This window comes from Melozone crissalis, unplaced genomic scaffold, assembly GCF_028551555.1.
Source record: "Melozone crissalis strain CALT ecotype California unplaced genomic scaffold, PUWL_Pcris_2 ptg000018l_1, whole genome shotgun sequence".
NCBI lineage: Eukaryota > Metazoa > Chordata > Aves > Passeriformes > Passerellidae > Melozone > Melozone crissalis.
The window spans coordinates 46102746-46117651 of record NW_026535796.1 but is presented as its reverse complement, the minus strand read 5'-3'; the positions used below and the strand labels follow the sequence as shown (position 1 = coordinate 46117651).

Below are 14906 nucleotides of genomic sequence, written 5' to 3'. Positions count from 1 at the left end.
AGGAAGGCTGCAAGAGAAATAACAGCTGGAAATACAGCTGGAAATCTCAATCCAGTCTTACCTCTCTACTCCTGACAGCAGGGATGGGATGTAGACAGGGCCAGTTAGTGTAAAATCTGGACACCTGAGAATTTACACCAAAGTAATGAGGAGAACTCCATACCTTCATAAACAATTTATGCTTCACTAATTGCTAATTGACCAGGATAAGCCATAGGCATAACAAGCACTTGAATTTCAAGCCTTTATACTCAGAACAGCATTTACTGAAAAGGTGTATCAAGCTTGTTCCTTGAAATCTACCCAGAACTGGCTGAAACAATAGCAAAAGCTCCCTCAGTATAGGGAGTTGCAAGAGAAAAGCAAAAAAATAAATCAATGTCACACAAGTCTGAAATAACCCATAAGTGCTTTTGAAATGCTTGGCAGAACCCATCTATTGAAAAGTAATGCAGGGGAGTTATGAGGTTCTGATGTTCACAGATGTGTGGGAAGAAGGGGGGATGATCCTGGTCTATTCCATCAGACACTCTTGGAACAGGTAATGGAGGCTGAAGACTTGTGAAACTTTGTACTGCACAAATAAAGCTATGTTTAGACAATGACCCAGTTCACAATTAAATGCTTCTCACTGTAATTTTCCTCAGAGTAGCACTGTTTCACATCAACACTTCTACTACCTTACCTAAGGAATTAGAATATTTTCTTTGACACTTGTTAGTGAAAGACTTTCTCTGTACCATTTAACATGATCCTATCGATTTTTATTGCTGTGAGACAAAGAAAACCAGGAGTTTCTCATCTGTCTATGATAGCTGATTTCACAACAACTCATCACAGACATCTTCCTTAAGCTGTGACATCAGGATTACTCCTGCACAACAGCAAGGAGCCAGTGCTGTAAGGAGAATACCATTTCCCTGCAGGGGTCAGAGAAGCAGCTGAACCAGTCTGTCAAGATAAAAGCTATGATAATTAGCAAGGACACTGCCATCGGAATCTGAACAGGATTCCTGGGGCTGGAAGTGTGTTTAAGAGTCAGAAGCCTCATTAATCACTGTTACATTCTCTTGTGTGAAGTTACCCAGGTCCCCACTCAGCCAGGAAACAGCTCTCTCTTTTGGGAAGCAAAGCCAAGGTGTTCTCTCTTAAACCCCAGCTGCAGTTCCAGTAAAACGCCAGAAACACAGGAAGTCCTCAGATAATGAATAATTCAAGGAAGGGTGCAGTTAGAGCACACGTGGTACAATCACCATTTTCTGCTGCACCATTTTCTAGCTGGAACCACAAATGCATATTTTTCACTGACAGATAAAACATTCCAGATGCAATTTTTGTTCAGCATGCAAGGAAAGAAATTTATTTACTTCTATTACAGAAATACTATCTTAATATGGATGCAACAAGCTTAATATTCAAAGGAGAGACATGTTTAATTCTCTTTGCTTGAATGATTTAGATTTTGCTGGCTTGACACCCCTGTCACAATTTAAAAAAGTAGATAAAATAAGCTTCACAGTATTCAAGTCCTTACATTGTCATTACCACGTTGTCTGGGGCAGCATTAGGGCACAGTCTTTCACAACAGAAAGACTGTCAGACATAGAGAATTCTCTTGTAAATCACACAAAAGATGAGTCTTACCACAGTAATTTATTTCTTAAAAATCTAATTTATTGCACTTTGTCTTAAAGCACAAACAAAACCAAAAACTAAATACAGAAATAAAAGTAAAAAAAACCCCATCCTAATTTTGTTGAAACTACCCTAAAAAGTAGTCTGTAAGAGCTCTTGACACCAATAGAATATTAACGACCATAGCAAGGAACAGTATTATACAGTAAATAAACAACTAGCAAGCTCAACCATTACTAAGATGACTTTGAAAAATGTAATACAAAAGTGTCACTATTAAATAATGCCATTGTACTTGAGCATCTGGTGCTTGGAGGGCACAGAGAAGTTGCTCTTTCTCATGTCCTTTCTCCAAAGTGATTGACTCAGGAGTTGCCACAAGATGCTTTTAAGCTGAATTTCAGCTTCTTTGGGGTCCTCAAGACACCAAGCTAGGCTTGCATAAAACAGACTGGGTTACTTCACAAGCTGATTCCATTACCATCCACTTCCAGACAGGCTAAAAGAATCCCTCTGGGGTAATCTCTGTATAGAGATGAGACGGCAAAGAAGCAAACAATCTGTAAAAGGGAATTAAATCTGTTCTTCCTGTAGGACTGAGATTCAACTGAGAACTGTAAGCCAATGCCACAAGTGCTACTAAAAAAAAAAAAAAACAACATAACTTCTCTCTCCCCCAATTCACATTCTCACCTTGCACCATGTTTGTTCCAAGTTTAATGCAGTACACGCATGAACTATTCTGAAAGAGAACAGAGGTTAAAAAGAAAACACATCCTTCTCCATTTGTGTTAAGTTCTGAAAACAGAAACATCCCCACTTTTCAACTCTTGGCCTTTCCTGAAGCTGGCTCTTTTACAGTATTGGTTAGCAGCTGCTTAAAACATTCTGATGATTTATAAGCTTAGAACAAACACAAAATAACTCCTCCGCCTACACACTGAACTCAGGTTCTCTCATCTATAGTTCTATTGCTTAAAAAAGATGAGGTATCTTTCCAAGAAGATTTAGTATAAAGAAAAATAAACTGCAATGATTAACTTAGGTTATTTCCCAGTTCATCACATATTCCTGTTGCAACATCTGTTAATTATAAGACACTTCAAAATTTAGCTAACATAGCTAAAAATCAGAATATTGTTAAGTATTTTCTCACAATATCATGATTTTAAATGGGATAGATAGGTAATTCTATCAATTATCATTTTATTCTTAACAAATTTAAGTTTGGCACTCAAAACAATATGAGTCCAAATGTTAAAGCACTGGCTGGAGGCACAAATACAGCACAACAGGAATTATGAAAAGCTGCCTTGTACATTCCTGCTTTGTACTACAAACTCAACAAGCGACCTCTTCTTATTCCAAACTGGGACTCACCCCCAAAACTCTTGTCAGCTTCCTGATGGTTATGGAAATGGGCAAAAGTCCCCCTGATATTAGATGTAATCCAAACCTCTACCTTGTGAATGAAGCCAAATTATGAACAAAATTTCTGGAAATGGAAGGTTAGTACAGCCTCACAATTATTTATATGGAAATGGATCAAATTAAATTCATTCTAACAATACTGAGTAATCATTATATTCTCAGATCTTACTAAGAAATACTTCACCATATTTTCTTCCATGCTGCAAAGAAAAATAATTCTAAATATATGTACAAGAGTCAAGGAGTAATCCCATCAGTATGGTATGGAGTTCCAAATACAAGAAGAAATTGAGAAATGCTTGATGTTTCCACTGTAGAGAAATATTTAATGCAACATAATTCCTTCTCAAAATCAGTACATTAGTTGCATGCTGTTGTGAAGTATTCACTTTCATTGCTAGTAAGGTTAACTTAAAAGTTATATTTCCAAAGGAGCTTTTACAGCAGTACGGTATAACAATTGCAGTATGCCACACCTAAAGAGTCTCCCAAAAGATTATGTAACAAACATTAGAACTCACAGCTTGGGGCTATTTAACAGGTCAGTTTTCCAGTACAAAAGTGCTAATATCACAGGTCCAATATGAGTGGCTTTTAGATCCAATATTCTGTACATACATTACAGAAATTCTGTCCTCCTGTTTTTTTCACTGCTTCACAAGCTTGACAGACTTCATATCACTTCCCATTCATCTTCCAGATCATCAGGGTGAAGCAGAACAGAGGTGTCATTATTTTTCTGCAAACTAGGGGAATGGCTAAAGGTCTTAGTGAGGCGCTGGAGCAGAGATCCAGAAGTACTGATCGCCCACAGTTCATCTAGAGGGGTCACTGCAAAGCATAAATTATCCATCTTTTAATTACAGTAGCAGCTTCCAATTCTAAAGACTGAATAAATAATATTTGGATCTGTTTTCCCAATTATAGCCAGAGAAGGTTTTTACTAATGTGACAAAAACACCCTTGGTGAAACACAGTGCGTGCGGCTCTCCCTGCACATGGCCAGCTTGAGCACCATCAGGTAGAGCTCAAAGCAGACTCAAAGCAGACATCCCAACGTTTTGGACACACTGCCATGCAGAACCAACTTGCCTGTTAAACGTGAGACATTCCCAGGAATCTTTTTCCAGTAGTCTCCTGCAGGGTTCTTGTCGGTGACGCCGTAGCGGCGAGCGACGTCTCCATTGGGGCAGCGCGCCCACACCGTCCTGGCACTCAGAGCCAGCTGGCAGGCCTGCAAACCTGCAGGGATTGGACATGAGCAGGGAAGAACCAGGCTGTCCTGCACTCCAAATACACTTGCAGAAAGTACTCTGAGAGCAGACTATAATACTTTTTATATATTCTTACTATCAAGACTATAATAGTTTTTAGACACTCTTACATGAAGTACATGAACAAAAAAAGGTTTTTAACTGCAGACTTAGCACTCCCTGCATCTATTGGCCATAAGGGTTATCCCAACATGGATATAATTTGTTATCTGGCCACAGCCACAAGCAACATCCAATTAGAGGACCTTCATAACATGCTTTTGGAGCCCCCACTGTATGTGACTACCACATGGGGAATAAGCCAACAATTACAATCTTAATTTGTCTAAAAATGGTTAATATTACAGACATTGTGGACTCTTGCCCTCTCTTCACAAGAGTACTCTGCAACTAAGTGTCATGAGTTAATGCAGTGACAAGTCTTTAAAAAGCTGATAGCATCAATGCACACTTATTTAGAAGGAAACTAATAAAATTTAGTGCAAGGCAAAAGTGTAATTACCTAATCCACAACATATCCAGCACAGAGGATTAGTAGAAAGATGTGAGAAATAGTGTAAGGTTTTTGTTACCCACATCTAGGTAAGAAACCTCATGTGATATCATAATTAAATACAAAACCCCCCAGCAAAACAGTCTCCCTACTGCTTCGGAATTCTGCTTTAGTTTTAATTGAAAGGGAACTGTACCACTTACTAATTGAGTGGCAGCAGCCTGAAATAACACATCATAAATTCATTTAAAAAATCTTATTTCTCCCAGTTAACTACTCAGTGTTTTTAAGTAAAACCAAGGTCCTCTTCAAAAAATAACCCTCATCAAACACTTGATTGAAAAAAAAAATTAAGCATTACTATCTAATTTAAAAAGCAACAAGAAAAAAAAAAAAACCTGAATGAAACAAAACCACTGAGAAAATGGCAGAAGCAACAAGGAACTGATGCATTAATTTTTACCTGGTACATGTTCCCAGTCAGTGCCTACAGGCATTTCATCTGTAATTCCAACTCGTACATGGACATTCCATTTGCTATCAATTGCCCACAACATCTGATCATTTGGACTTGAATGAATGCTGACCAAGTTGATTCCTACTGGCTATAAAAATTAAGCATAGTATTTAAACTTTGTACTACTGTATCTTTGTACTATTGTAGCATTTGTTTTTCACAGAAGTACACAAGAGCGGTAAAATATTTACCAGATACTAAAAACAGGGGGACATGTATCTGATATTTTATGTGTTATTGTACACAATTATCCATTTTCCAAGAACTTTAGCCCTTTGTAAGTGCAAAAGGAACATGAATGAATGTATCATTACTCATAGTGATATTAATATTTAAAGTTCAGTATTCAAGTCTAATAGTGTTAGTATTTACTTAACCACTGCTATTCCAATCAGATACAGTTTGAACTTCAAGTTGGAAGAAGGAGCTCTTCCAAGGAAATGCACAAAATGCAGTATGTTCCTCTTGCCTGACAGAAAGTTTTTTTAACATTAATAAATCTGCACTTTATTTCTAAGCATATTCTAAAGCAGTACATTTCTACAGTCTGAATGTCTCTTCTTTGCAATTAAATTATGATCTGCCTTCTTTCCTGTACTCCATTCCACAGGAATACACCCATGGAACTCACTGCAGAGCACTGCAGTGCTGCAGCACCTCACCTGCAGGAGAGGATCCACACCACTACCCACTGTAGGCAAACACAAGTGAAGCACACTTCCCATTCTGCTCCCAGGCATGTCCTCACTCCACCTGCTTCTACAGAGATTTGCCTTAACTACTGTTCAAAATCAGCGGCACTGATGTAACATCATGACTTTGTAGCAAAACCTGCCATCCAATCAGGTTGGATGATTGCAAATATCCTGCAAAACATGGACTTTGAATAAAACATGGTTGTTAAAGAAAAAAAAGTTTTTCTCCACACCAGCCTAGTAAAGGCACTGCAGAAGACAGTATGATGTCTGAAGTACATCATCTCCTCACAAAGCATCACTGCATTTCCTGCTTTAGCCTCATGGGCATAAGCTGAAATTCCAGAGTACTAAATAGAAGAGCAAGTAGCTCTCTGTATGTATAAACCAAGGGATACAGAAGCATGATCTGCATGTATACACAAGCACACAGCCCAGTCCCAGATGGGCTTTCTGTGTACATAACAGTTACCTGCTTTGGTTCTGCTTTTAAAACTTTGGTGCTGACTTGGGCCTGACCAAGCTACAACCAAATCTGACTTGCATCACCAAATCAATCCTGTCTATTCAGGTTTCAAGGCCCCTGACAGACTATCTTCTCATGTTTTTCCTCTCATTAGGTATTTGTCCTTTGGAAGCTTGAGACTGGTAGAGCCTTGACAAGTGTTTACTTGTGGTCACAGTAAATTCACAAGTGGCTGCAGTTTGAACAGTTAAAAGTAAAGCCACTAATTGCCTTGAAAAGCACTGACTACATAGAACACCACCTGCTTAGCTACTTTCAGATTGGTATTAAACTACTGTCTTGAACAAAAATCTCAATCAACAAAAAAAACCAACCCACCCCCAAAACAACAAACCACACCAAAAAACTTCCAAACATATCCAAAATTAACCCATCAAATGCCCAAACCACACTAAAAACAAAACACCCCAAAACCCCACACGATTTTCCCATTTGGATTTCTGCCCCTTTGCTGGAAGTGATCCTTGCTCCTGGCCCAGTTTCCATTTCTCCCCTCCATTTTCCATTTGCTTCTTTCTGCAGCCCCCTTGGCCCTCACTCCCCCTGTCCCATGGGCAGTGCCTCCCTCCAGGGCAGCTCCCTGCTCCATCACATCCCTCCCCACACTCCTGCTCCTGCAGTCCCAAGTTTTCACACAAGGTTGCTGGGCAGTTATCAGCTTGTGCAGGCTGGAGTACTGCATGAACAGGAGACCTTTGCCTTTCATCTTTCTTTTTCTGTTTCATTTTTAAAAATCCACTTATCTCCTTCTTACCACATTCTTCTAAAGAGTCACCTCTTTCCCAGATTTAGGACTTTCTGTCACCTTTCCCCCATGGCCTTCACACCACAGACTGGCAGTGTGTCTGTCTGTGCTCTGCAATACACTTCATGTTCCAGCCAGGGTCTGTCCCAGGGTCTGTGCCTGACACCTTGGTGGAATTTTGTTGCTGAGCTGTTGAGATTTGTGCACCTTGCTCCCCACTCTCACATGGCAGGATCCCAAGCCTCTCTTCTACTGTCATTTGTCTAGAAGAGAATCCTCTGAGAAAGAGCTGGAGCAGTATTTCCATCCAAAACCACTTACTGTTTAAACCTGCTACCTAAGCCTCTGCATTATTACAGATTTAGAGGTAGTGGAAACTAAGAAAAGCAGAGGAAACACCCAAAGGGAGAGCCACAAAAGGAGTTGTATGAATCTCAGCTAAATTGCTCCTGACACCACTGCAGGTTCAAGTGTAATCAAAGCAATTGCTTCTGCTCTATTCTGCACCACCAACACATCTAAGACACAAATGCCAATCATCAAATTCAAAATGTGTTTAAAAGCTTGGCCAAATAGTCCTCTCATTCCTTGCTTTTCTAAGTGAGCTCACTTCATCCTTCAGCTTCCCTCCCTCTCTGGGTTTCACTTCCAGCTTCTCTTCCTTCTTCAGGCTGCTCAGCTCTTTTTGATAACCTCATATCAATAAAACAATCTTCTGACTACTACTGCAAAGGATCCAGGCAATTCCTCTACCCTCAGCTTTCTGCTGTGGAACAGCCAGGAAAGGACACAACTGACAGGACACAGAGTGCCATCATTATATACAGCAGCTTTTGGCACAAACCAGGAAATCTGTTAGGAAACAAATACAGGCAATTCTTAGAGCCTGTTGCAAAGGTTTGACTTCTGGATTATTTTTTACGCATCTACAACAAGAAGCCACTCTCATGGCCACCACAGTAAGGTGGATAAAATGAATTTTAAATTTTCTTGACATAATGAGCTATTTTCTTAGAACAATCTTGCTGTTATTATCTCAGATATATCCAAATTTCACTAAGTTTTAATTACCATAAGCATGCTCTAAGTATTTTATAAGTTATATAACAAGAAAATCTCTACAGCTGCAGCTAAAGGTTAAATAGAGTTCTCTCACAGCACTAAAGAGATATCTCTGCAAATTCATAAATCTGCTGATAACATTTTAGAGACTGATAACCATGAAAATTGATAAATTATTTCAGCATAGCCTTTACTCAGCTGGTTTAACTTCCAACAGCATTCATGAGATTTATATACCTTGACTGTGAAACATGTCCTATTTGTAATTTACTGGAGAATCTGGAATTTTAAAGAACCTGGCATCAGTCTCTCAGCCTTCCTGCTCTGATACACCAAACTCTGTTTATACATTTATCCACAATATGATCAGCACTGTGAGAGATCAACCTGTGATGGATTATTCATGGATCCAGTGCTGTTTGATAAAAAAATGCAGAACATTGTTTTTCTATTACTTGGGGTGCCAAACATTTCTAAACTCTAAAAATCTCACAAGTTTGTTTTAGCCAGTCAGATCTGAATGCAGATTCCCCATCCTGCAAACACCCCAGTCACCCCCTGTCTTTTGATATGAAGAATTTCCACCAGGAAAATGGACTGTAACACTATCAACTATGTACTTTTCAACATTAAAGCAATATACTGAGAGCTATGGATATATCTGTTCTCTGCTACAAATAAAAACAAAGAAAACCAGCTTGCTCCATGTCTGTTGTGAAAACAGGGTTGATAAAATGAAATAAACTTGAAGGAATCACATAACTGGCAAATGGTTAAATGATATCAGGAAATAATGCCTATGCTAAACATATTTAAGTTACCAAGTTGTCCATCAGCTTTATAATTCTGTGCAAGTTACTTCCTCTCTTTTGCAAACCACAGAGAAGTAAACTTCAGTGTAAAAATTTGACTTATTAGTAATAGCATCAAACTAAATCCAAAGTAAAAACAAACACATTTCTCCACCCAGTCTCCCCTACATACTACTCAAAAGTTTTCTCTTATTGGTCACAGCTGAACCCAAATGGTTAAAGTTCCCTGTCAAGCAAGAAAGGACAAGCACACACACACAGAAAAGGCACCAGAACATTTTCCACGTCACTTTTCAGGAGCACAGAGTCCATGTACCAGCAAACCTCCATTATCTCTGTTCTGCTGCAAATATGCAGGATAAGGAAGACTAAACAGAACATTATCAGTCTGGCCAAGCCCAATCCTTTTTGTAACAGGTTGGTGGCTCCATTCAGCACCAATGTTCTCCTCTCCTTCCAAAGACAAAGCAGAAACACCTTCAGCTGGTCCAGGCCAGGCTGTCAGAAGGTCACATCAGGGATACTTCTCACACTCTTGAGTATCATGAGTGCATCAGACTAATCTATTTTCATGACTAACAGCATTCAGACCCTCCTAATGAGGATAACAAACAAAGAATGCAACTTAGAGAGACTCTCCCCTAATAAAGGCTTATTTGCATTTATTTTCTGAGGTCCATTTGAATGAAGGTTATAAAGCTCTTTCAGCATTAGCTTGCTAAATTAAGTGCTGCTTTTTTCTCTGCAGAGAAGTTCAAGGCATTACACAGGAGTAGGAAAGATGAATCTATGTTTGGCCTTCCTTGATGCCACATGTTCTTCAGGAAAGCTGGCATTAAATTGCCAGAAAGCCATAACTATTTATTGTCTGTAAAACTGGAGCATTATTTTCCTCAGAAGCCTCAGAACAGCAATAGGACCCTTTGCCCCACTTTCTGCCCTCACTGGATAAAAGGAAAAGGCCTTAGCTGGGTATTTCCAACAAAGCAGGTATCTACTGTGCTGCCTATGACTAGCACAATCTGGAAGATAAAGCAAAGCCAAGGAGGAAATCCCTTGACCTCTCCCCTTCTGTTAGCTCTAAGTTTTTTATTCCAACATTTTTCCTTGCAGAAACATGAAAAAGGCAACACATGGTATCAAATCATAGAAAAGATCAAACCAAACCCATGCAACTACTCAAAATGTTCTCAACAGAACCATAAAATACTTTAAAAATACTTAATACAACTGTTCCTTAGAAGCAATTAAATAAATAAATAATTTAAATTTCATGTAACCACTTTAGAGATCATACAAACTCCAGGCCTACTCAGGTTTGCCCAACTGTATTCTGGTCACACTGTTTTATAACTAAGATTATAAACTGCAATGTAGGAGATAAGCCCTCTGTAATTACTCCTACAGGTATTTTTAATAACATATTGAAGAAGTGAACTGTTAGGAAAATAAGAATTAATTATTTACAGAAATGTGGGTTAAGTAAACACTAAGTGCAAATTCCCAGGAAACAAAACATAATTTAACACTAGGTAATAAAAACCTTGTATAAGCAAACCTGAGTAACCAAGGTTTTATTTTCTTATAAATACACTTTTAATGAGCATCAGTGAAACACCCTCTGAGGCAGCCTATGCCTACGAAGTGCCCCTCTTTAGTTTTTGAAACTTAAATACCTTATCAGGGAAAGAAAGCGTTTTTGGGGGATTACAGGGAAAGGTCTTCAAGCTCCTAATTCAAGGTCAAAGGGTCTGATGTCCAGCAGATATCCCAGGGTGTCTCCTTACTCTGTGCTACCACAGCTCATACCTGCTAAATCATGATGATCATCCTCTACCCATGAATTTTTACACCATGGTGCTTTTATTTTTGAATAGAATAACTCTGAAAAACTGTCAAAACTTAATGATAGTTGTGGTTACTTTATTTGCCTCGCTGAATGTTAAATATAATTCTTCATCTCTCTGAAGAATAATTAAATATCTAATTCTGTGTTAACTAACGAAAATATGGGAATATTGGAAGAGTTTGCAGGTATGAGGAAGTTCCAAATAATGACCAAATTGAAGTATGAAAACTGAAGGTTCTCTCAACTGAAGGTTCTTCTCACAATTGTTGTTTTAAATATAAGCCAGTCTTGTCAAAAAGCAAATGCACCACCTGGAGATCACATTTTAGAAGGACACAGGAGGACTGCCCACTGAATTTTCTGGCTGTACTGCTCACTGGGCACTTTCTGTGACCTGAAGCTTCTGGTGCTGATAACAATTGTTATCTCCCAGGCCAGGCCACGCGCCGCTTTTCTGAACACGGCGATAGCTGGGCCCTAAAACAACATCAGAGGGCTAAAACTCCAAAGCAGCAAAGTACACTGAAATACAGAGACAGCAGTTTTCTTAACTAGCAACAAGGAGGAAGATAATAAGCACTACACTCAGCAATGGAATCAGCATGAGGCAACTCCAGAACAAATGCTGAAATTGTATTTTTTTCAGCCTCTAAAAGCACCTTTTATGTAACTTACAATTACTTAAGATAGGCATGCCTGTGAAGAATAGCACAGACTTGAACTTAAACATTATGGCATTCTAAATCAGCTAAACAAAAGGCACAGCTGCAGAAGCTTTGATCTCCTGTACTTATTTGCAACCCACCTTGAGACAGCTGCTCTTACTACTGCCAAAAAGCTTTTCTCTACATCATCTTGAAAAGTGCAGTCCTCCAGGAAAATCATTTCCCTATTAACGTCTTCAGAGGCCTCACATGAGTGCAGATACACAGAACAACAGACTACAGTTAGTCTGGTCTAGAAAGAACCAGGCCTAATGACTGTATTACTCCTCCAACCTATGCAGACTTTGGTTAATTAAAGATACTTCCTCTGAATGTCATCTTAGCACTCCAAAGCAGAACTCATGGTAACTCAGATGTCTGTGCAATGGCTGAGAAATGCAAACTGGTCTGTGCTAGTGAAAACTACTGCACTTGGAAAGAACAGGCATGTGGATACTGCATTGGAAAGAACAGACACTTCCATTACAAGGATGGTTGAGAAGTAGATGATGATTCTGAAGTAAAAACTATAAAGCATTTTCAACGGAAAAATTTCCTTCCCCTCAAAATATTCAATTCTTGAAGATCATTTCAAACAAACCCTTCCTGCATTTCAGCTTAATGGCAAAATCTGATCTTGAGGACTGCTCACCACTTCCTCCTCTAAGTATCACTTAATGCAGAACCGGCCTTAATAACAACAGAAATCTCACTGAGAAATGCAAAAGCAAGGCAGATGCAGAACAAAGTCCCCAGATCCAAAATAAGTGTTCTGTAAGGTAAGTAGAATTTTATCTAAATAAAGGAAACAAAAGAAAGATGATGATAACCATTTCTAACAAGTCAACACTCATCTGTAAGGCACAACCAGCTCCTTACCTTTTCTAGACATATGTTCAATGTGAGGTATTGAAAAGAACTTAAATCTATCCTGTAGTGATTTTTCAGAATTACAGATAATTTGCCTAGATTTAAATGGCATTTTTACACTACCATTTGCTTCATAGTTTTAATAATTTTTGAATGATTGTGAAAGCATGAAAAGCCTTAATTTATTTTTTGGAAGTCTCTGTGCAAGAAAAAAAGAGCTCCTCCTACATCAATAAGAACTTCTACTACCTATAAGAATTTCTCTTGCCTATGACATCAAGTTTAAAGTACAGTGACACAATTACCAGGCTGTTTATGGGAAGAGCAGTAAATCAAAAGTTTCTCTAACTTGAAGCACACAAAATGCAGGTGACACTTTTATGGCAAACTAAGTCAAGCAGTGCTCGTCTGCCGAGAACTACAAATGATCATCTAAAGCTTTATCCAGCAACCAAATGTTTCCCTAAACAAATCTCTTGTACTTTGTAGCTCAGACAAGCTATGAGACTATTTAAACAGACCTCTGGATTTAATAGTATCACTTTTTCAATTCTATTCTCTATGAAATTTGGTTACAAATTAACAAAGAGCAGCAATTAAAGAAGTGACAATAAAATGTCTCAATCTATTTTTAAAGTAAGACTGATTATTTACAATGACTAGATGATTAGTCACTCATTACAAATATTTGTTCTGTTTCCTTTAATTTGGTCAGATAAAGTTGTTTATCTGATAGATGCCTTGATGTAAATCTGAGAAGGTTTTAAGGCCAGTTTTTAAACTGTGGGAAGCAAGAGTTTCCCAAGATCAGATTTTGTCTCAGGATCTTTTTCAGAAGGTACCAGAAATCAAAGCTGAAATGTTCAAAGAATTATTTTCAAACAGTTCAACTTGGGGGGAACCTTTGAAAGCAATTTAAAGACTTTCACCTTTTGATCAAGCTCTACCCTTTAATCATCTAAATTAGTCTTACAGTCTGTACTGATTTTCTATTTTATTTTTAGTTATTTTTCCTTTAGGCCAGATATTGGAAAGGCATTAAATCCTAATAAAGATACAAACATATAAAAAATACTCTATATTATCTATATAAATAATATTTAGATTTCCTGGTTTTTTCAGATTAAATTTTTATGTATGTAAAAAATATGGGTGTATTTTGAGACATGTTGCAACAGATGATAGTTCTGTCCTGCATGTTAACAACAGAGTGGAAAAACATTTTCCATTTCCTGGTCTAAAATAATTTCATCAAAGCATTTTGATTTGTTTTGTCAATGTCCTTGAAACAGCTTTCAAAAAGCAGCTTAACTACATAATTATTTTACTTCTAAGACTGCAGAACCAAATTGATGAATCACAGAAACCAGCTATATATAAACTACTACTGCTCAAGATACTCTAATGATGTTACCAACCACTTCTGAAGTACTGGATAAAATAAAAAAGAAGGACGACAGAGAACAAATAATGTTTTCTTCATCTCAAGAGATGCTTCAGTAAGGAGGTACAGAGAGAAGAGGTACAAATGAGAATGGGTTTAGCCTTGTTTTAAGAAAAAAATACAGCATCACAAAGTCAAAGACTGAAATTATATTCAGTCATTTTAGCATGAGTAAAATCTCATCAAAGCTGCAGTCTCTGAATACCTTTGTGAAGTTCTGCAAAGATGAATGCTGTGCAACTGCAGCACTGCTTTAAGGAGAAGTGACACCATAAAAGCAGAATCTGCAGCTGCTCCCAAGCTGCTCCTGAGTCATGAGATCTGGGACAGCCAAGTCATATTGGCTCTGACATTTACTAGGGAATGAAATATCCATAGCTGGTTTTAAATTACGTTATTTGAGAGTGTTCCTGTACTTGAAGCAAGTGAAAAGCAGTTTTGATTTCCTTCTTCAAACAGAAAATGGCTGAATCATTCACAAATACTTCTTACAGTATTCCTGTTGTTCTGAACATAAGAGCAAAGCAGCATGAACTGTGTCAAAGTCAATTAAGGGGCAGAACAGTAAGGTGATCCTAATAAGCAAATATTGTTCACTTAATAGTTCACTCTTCAGACATCATGATGTATTTGGAAATACTTTTAAAGTTTACATATTTTCTCATTTTGCATTAAGCCTCTGCAAAAGCATGAATGGCTGCTCATTTAATGACTTGTTCTAAAATGCTGGAATTGTCTCAAAACAAGCATGTAACCCATGAGTGTTCATCATCTCTGCAAGCAATGTTTGAATTCTTGCCTCTTCATATTGATCCATTAAATTTGCCATGTCAGGAGTTGGCAAGATAA

At 38.1% G+C, this 14906-nt stretch overlaps 1 protein-coding gene across 3 annotated transcripts in view; it reads right to left on the bottom strand.

Annotated features, from left to right (window-relative positions):
- Positions 1 to 1652: 1652 nt before the first annotated feature.
- TECPR2 (tectonin beta-propeller repeat containing 2) overlaps positions 1653 to 14906 on the bottom strand; it is a 43079-nt gene continuing 29825 nt past the window's right edge. For all 3 annotated transcript variants that reach the window (XM_054275477.1, XM_054275479.1, XM_054275478.1), the window contains 3 exons: positions 5297 to 5438; positions 4159 to 4308; positions 1653 to 3897 (listed from right to left, as the gene is read on the bottom strand). In XM_054275477.1, coding sequence (XP_054131452.1) covers positions 3740 to 3897; positions 4159 to 4308; positions 5297 to 5438 — 450 coding nt within the window. In that variant the 3' untranslated portion in view covers positions 1653 to 3739. The remainder of the gene's footprint in view (positions 3898 to 4158; positions 4309 to 5296; positions 5439 to 14906) is intronic.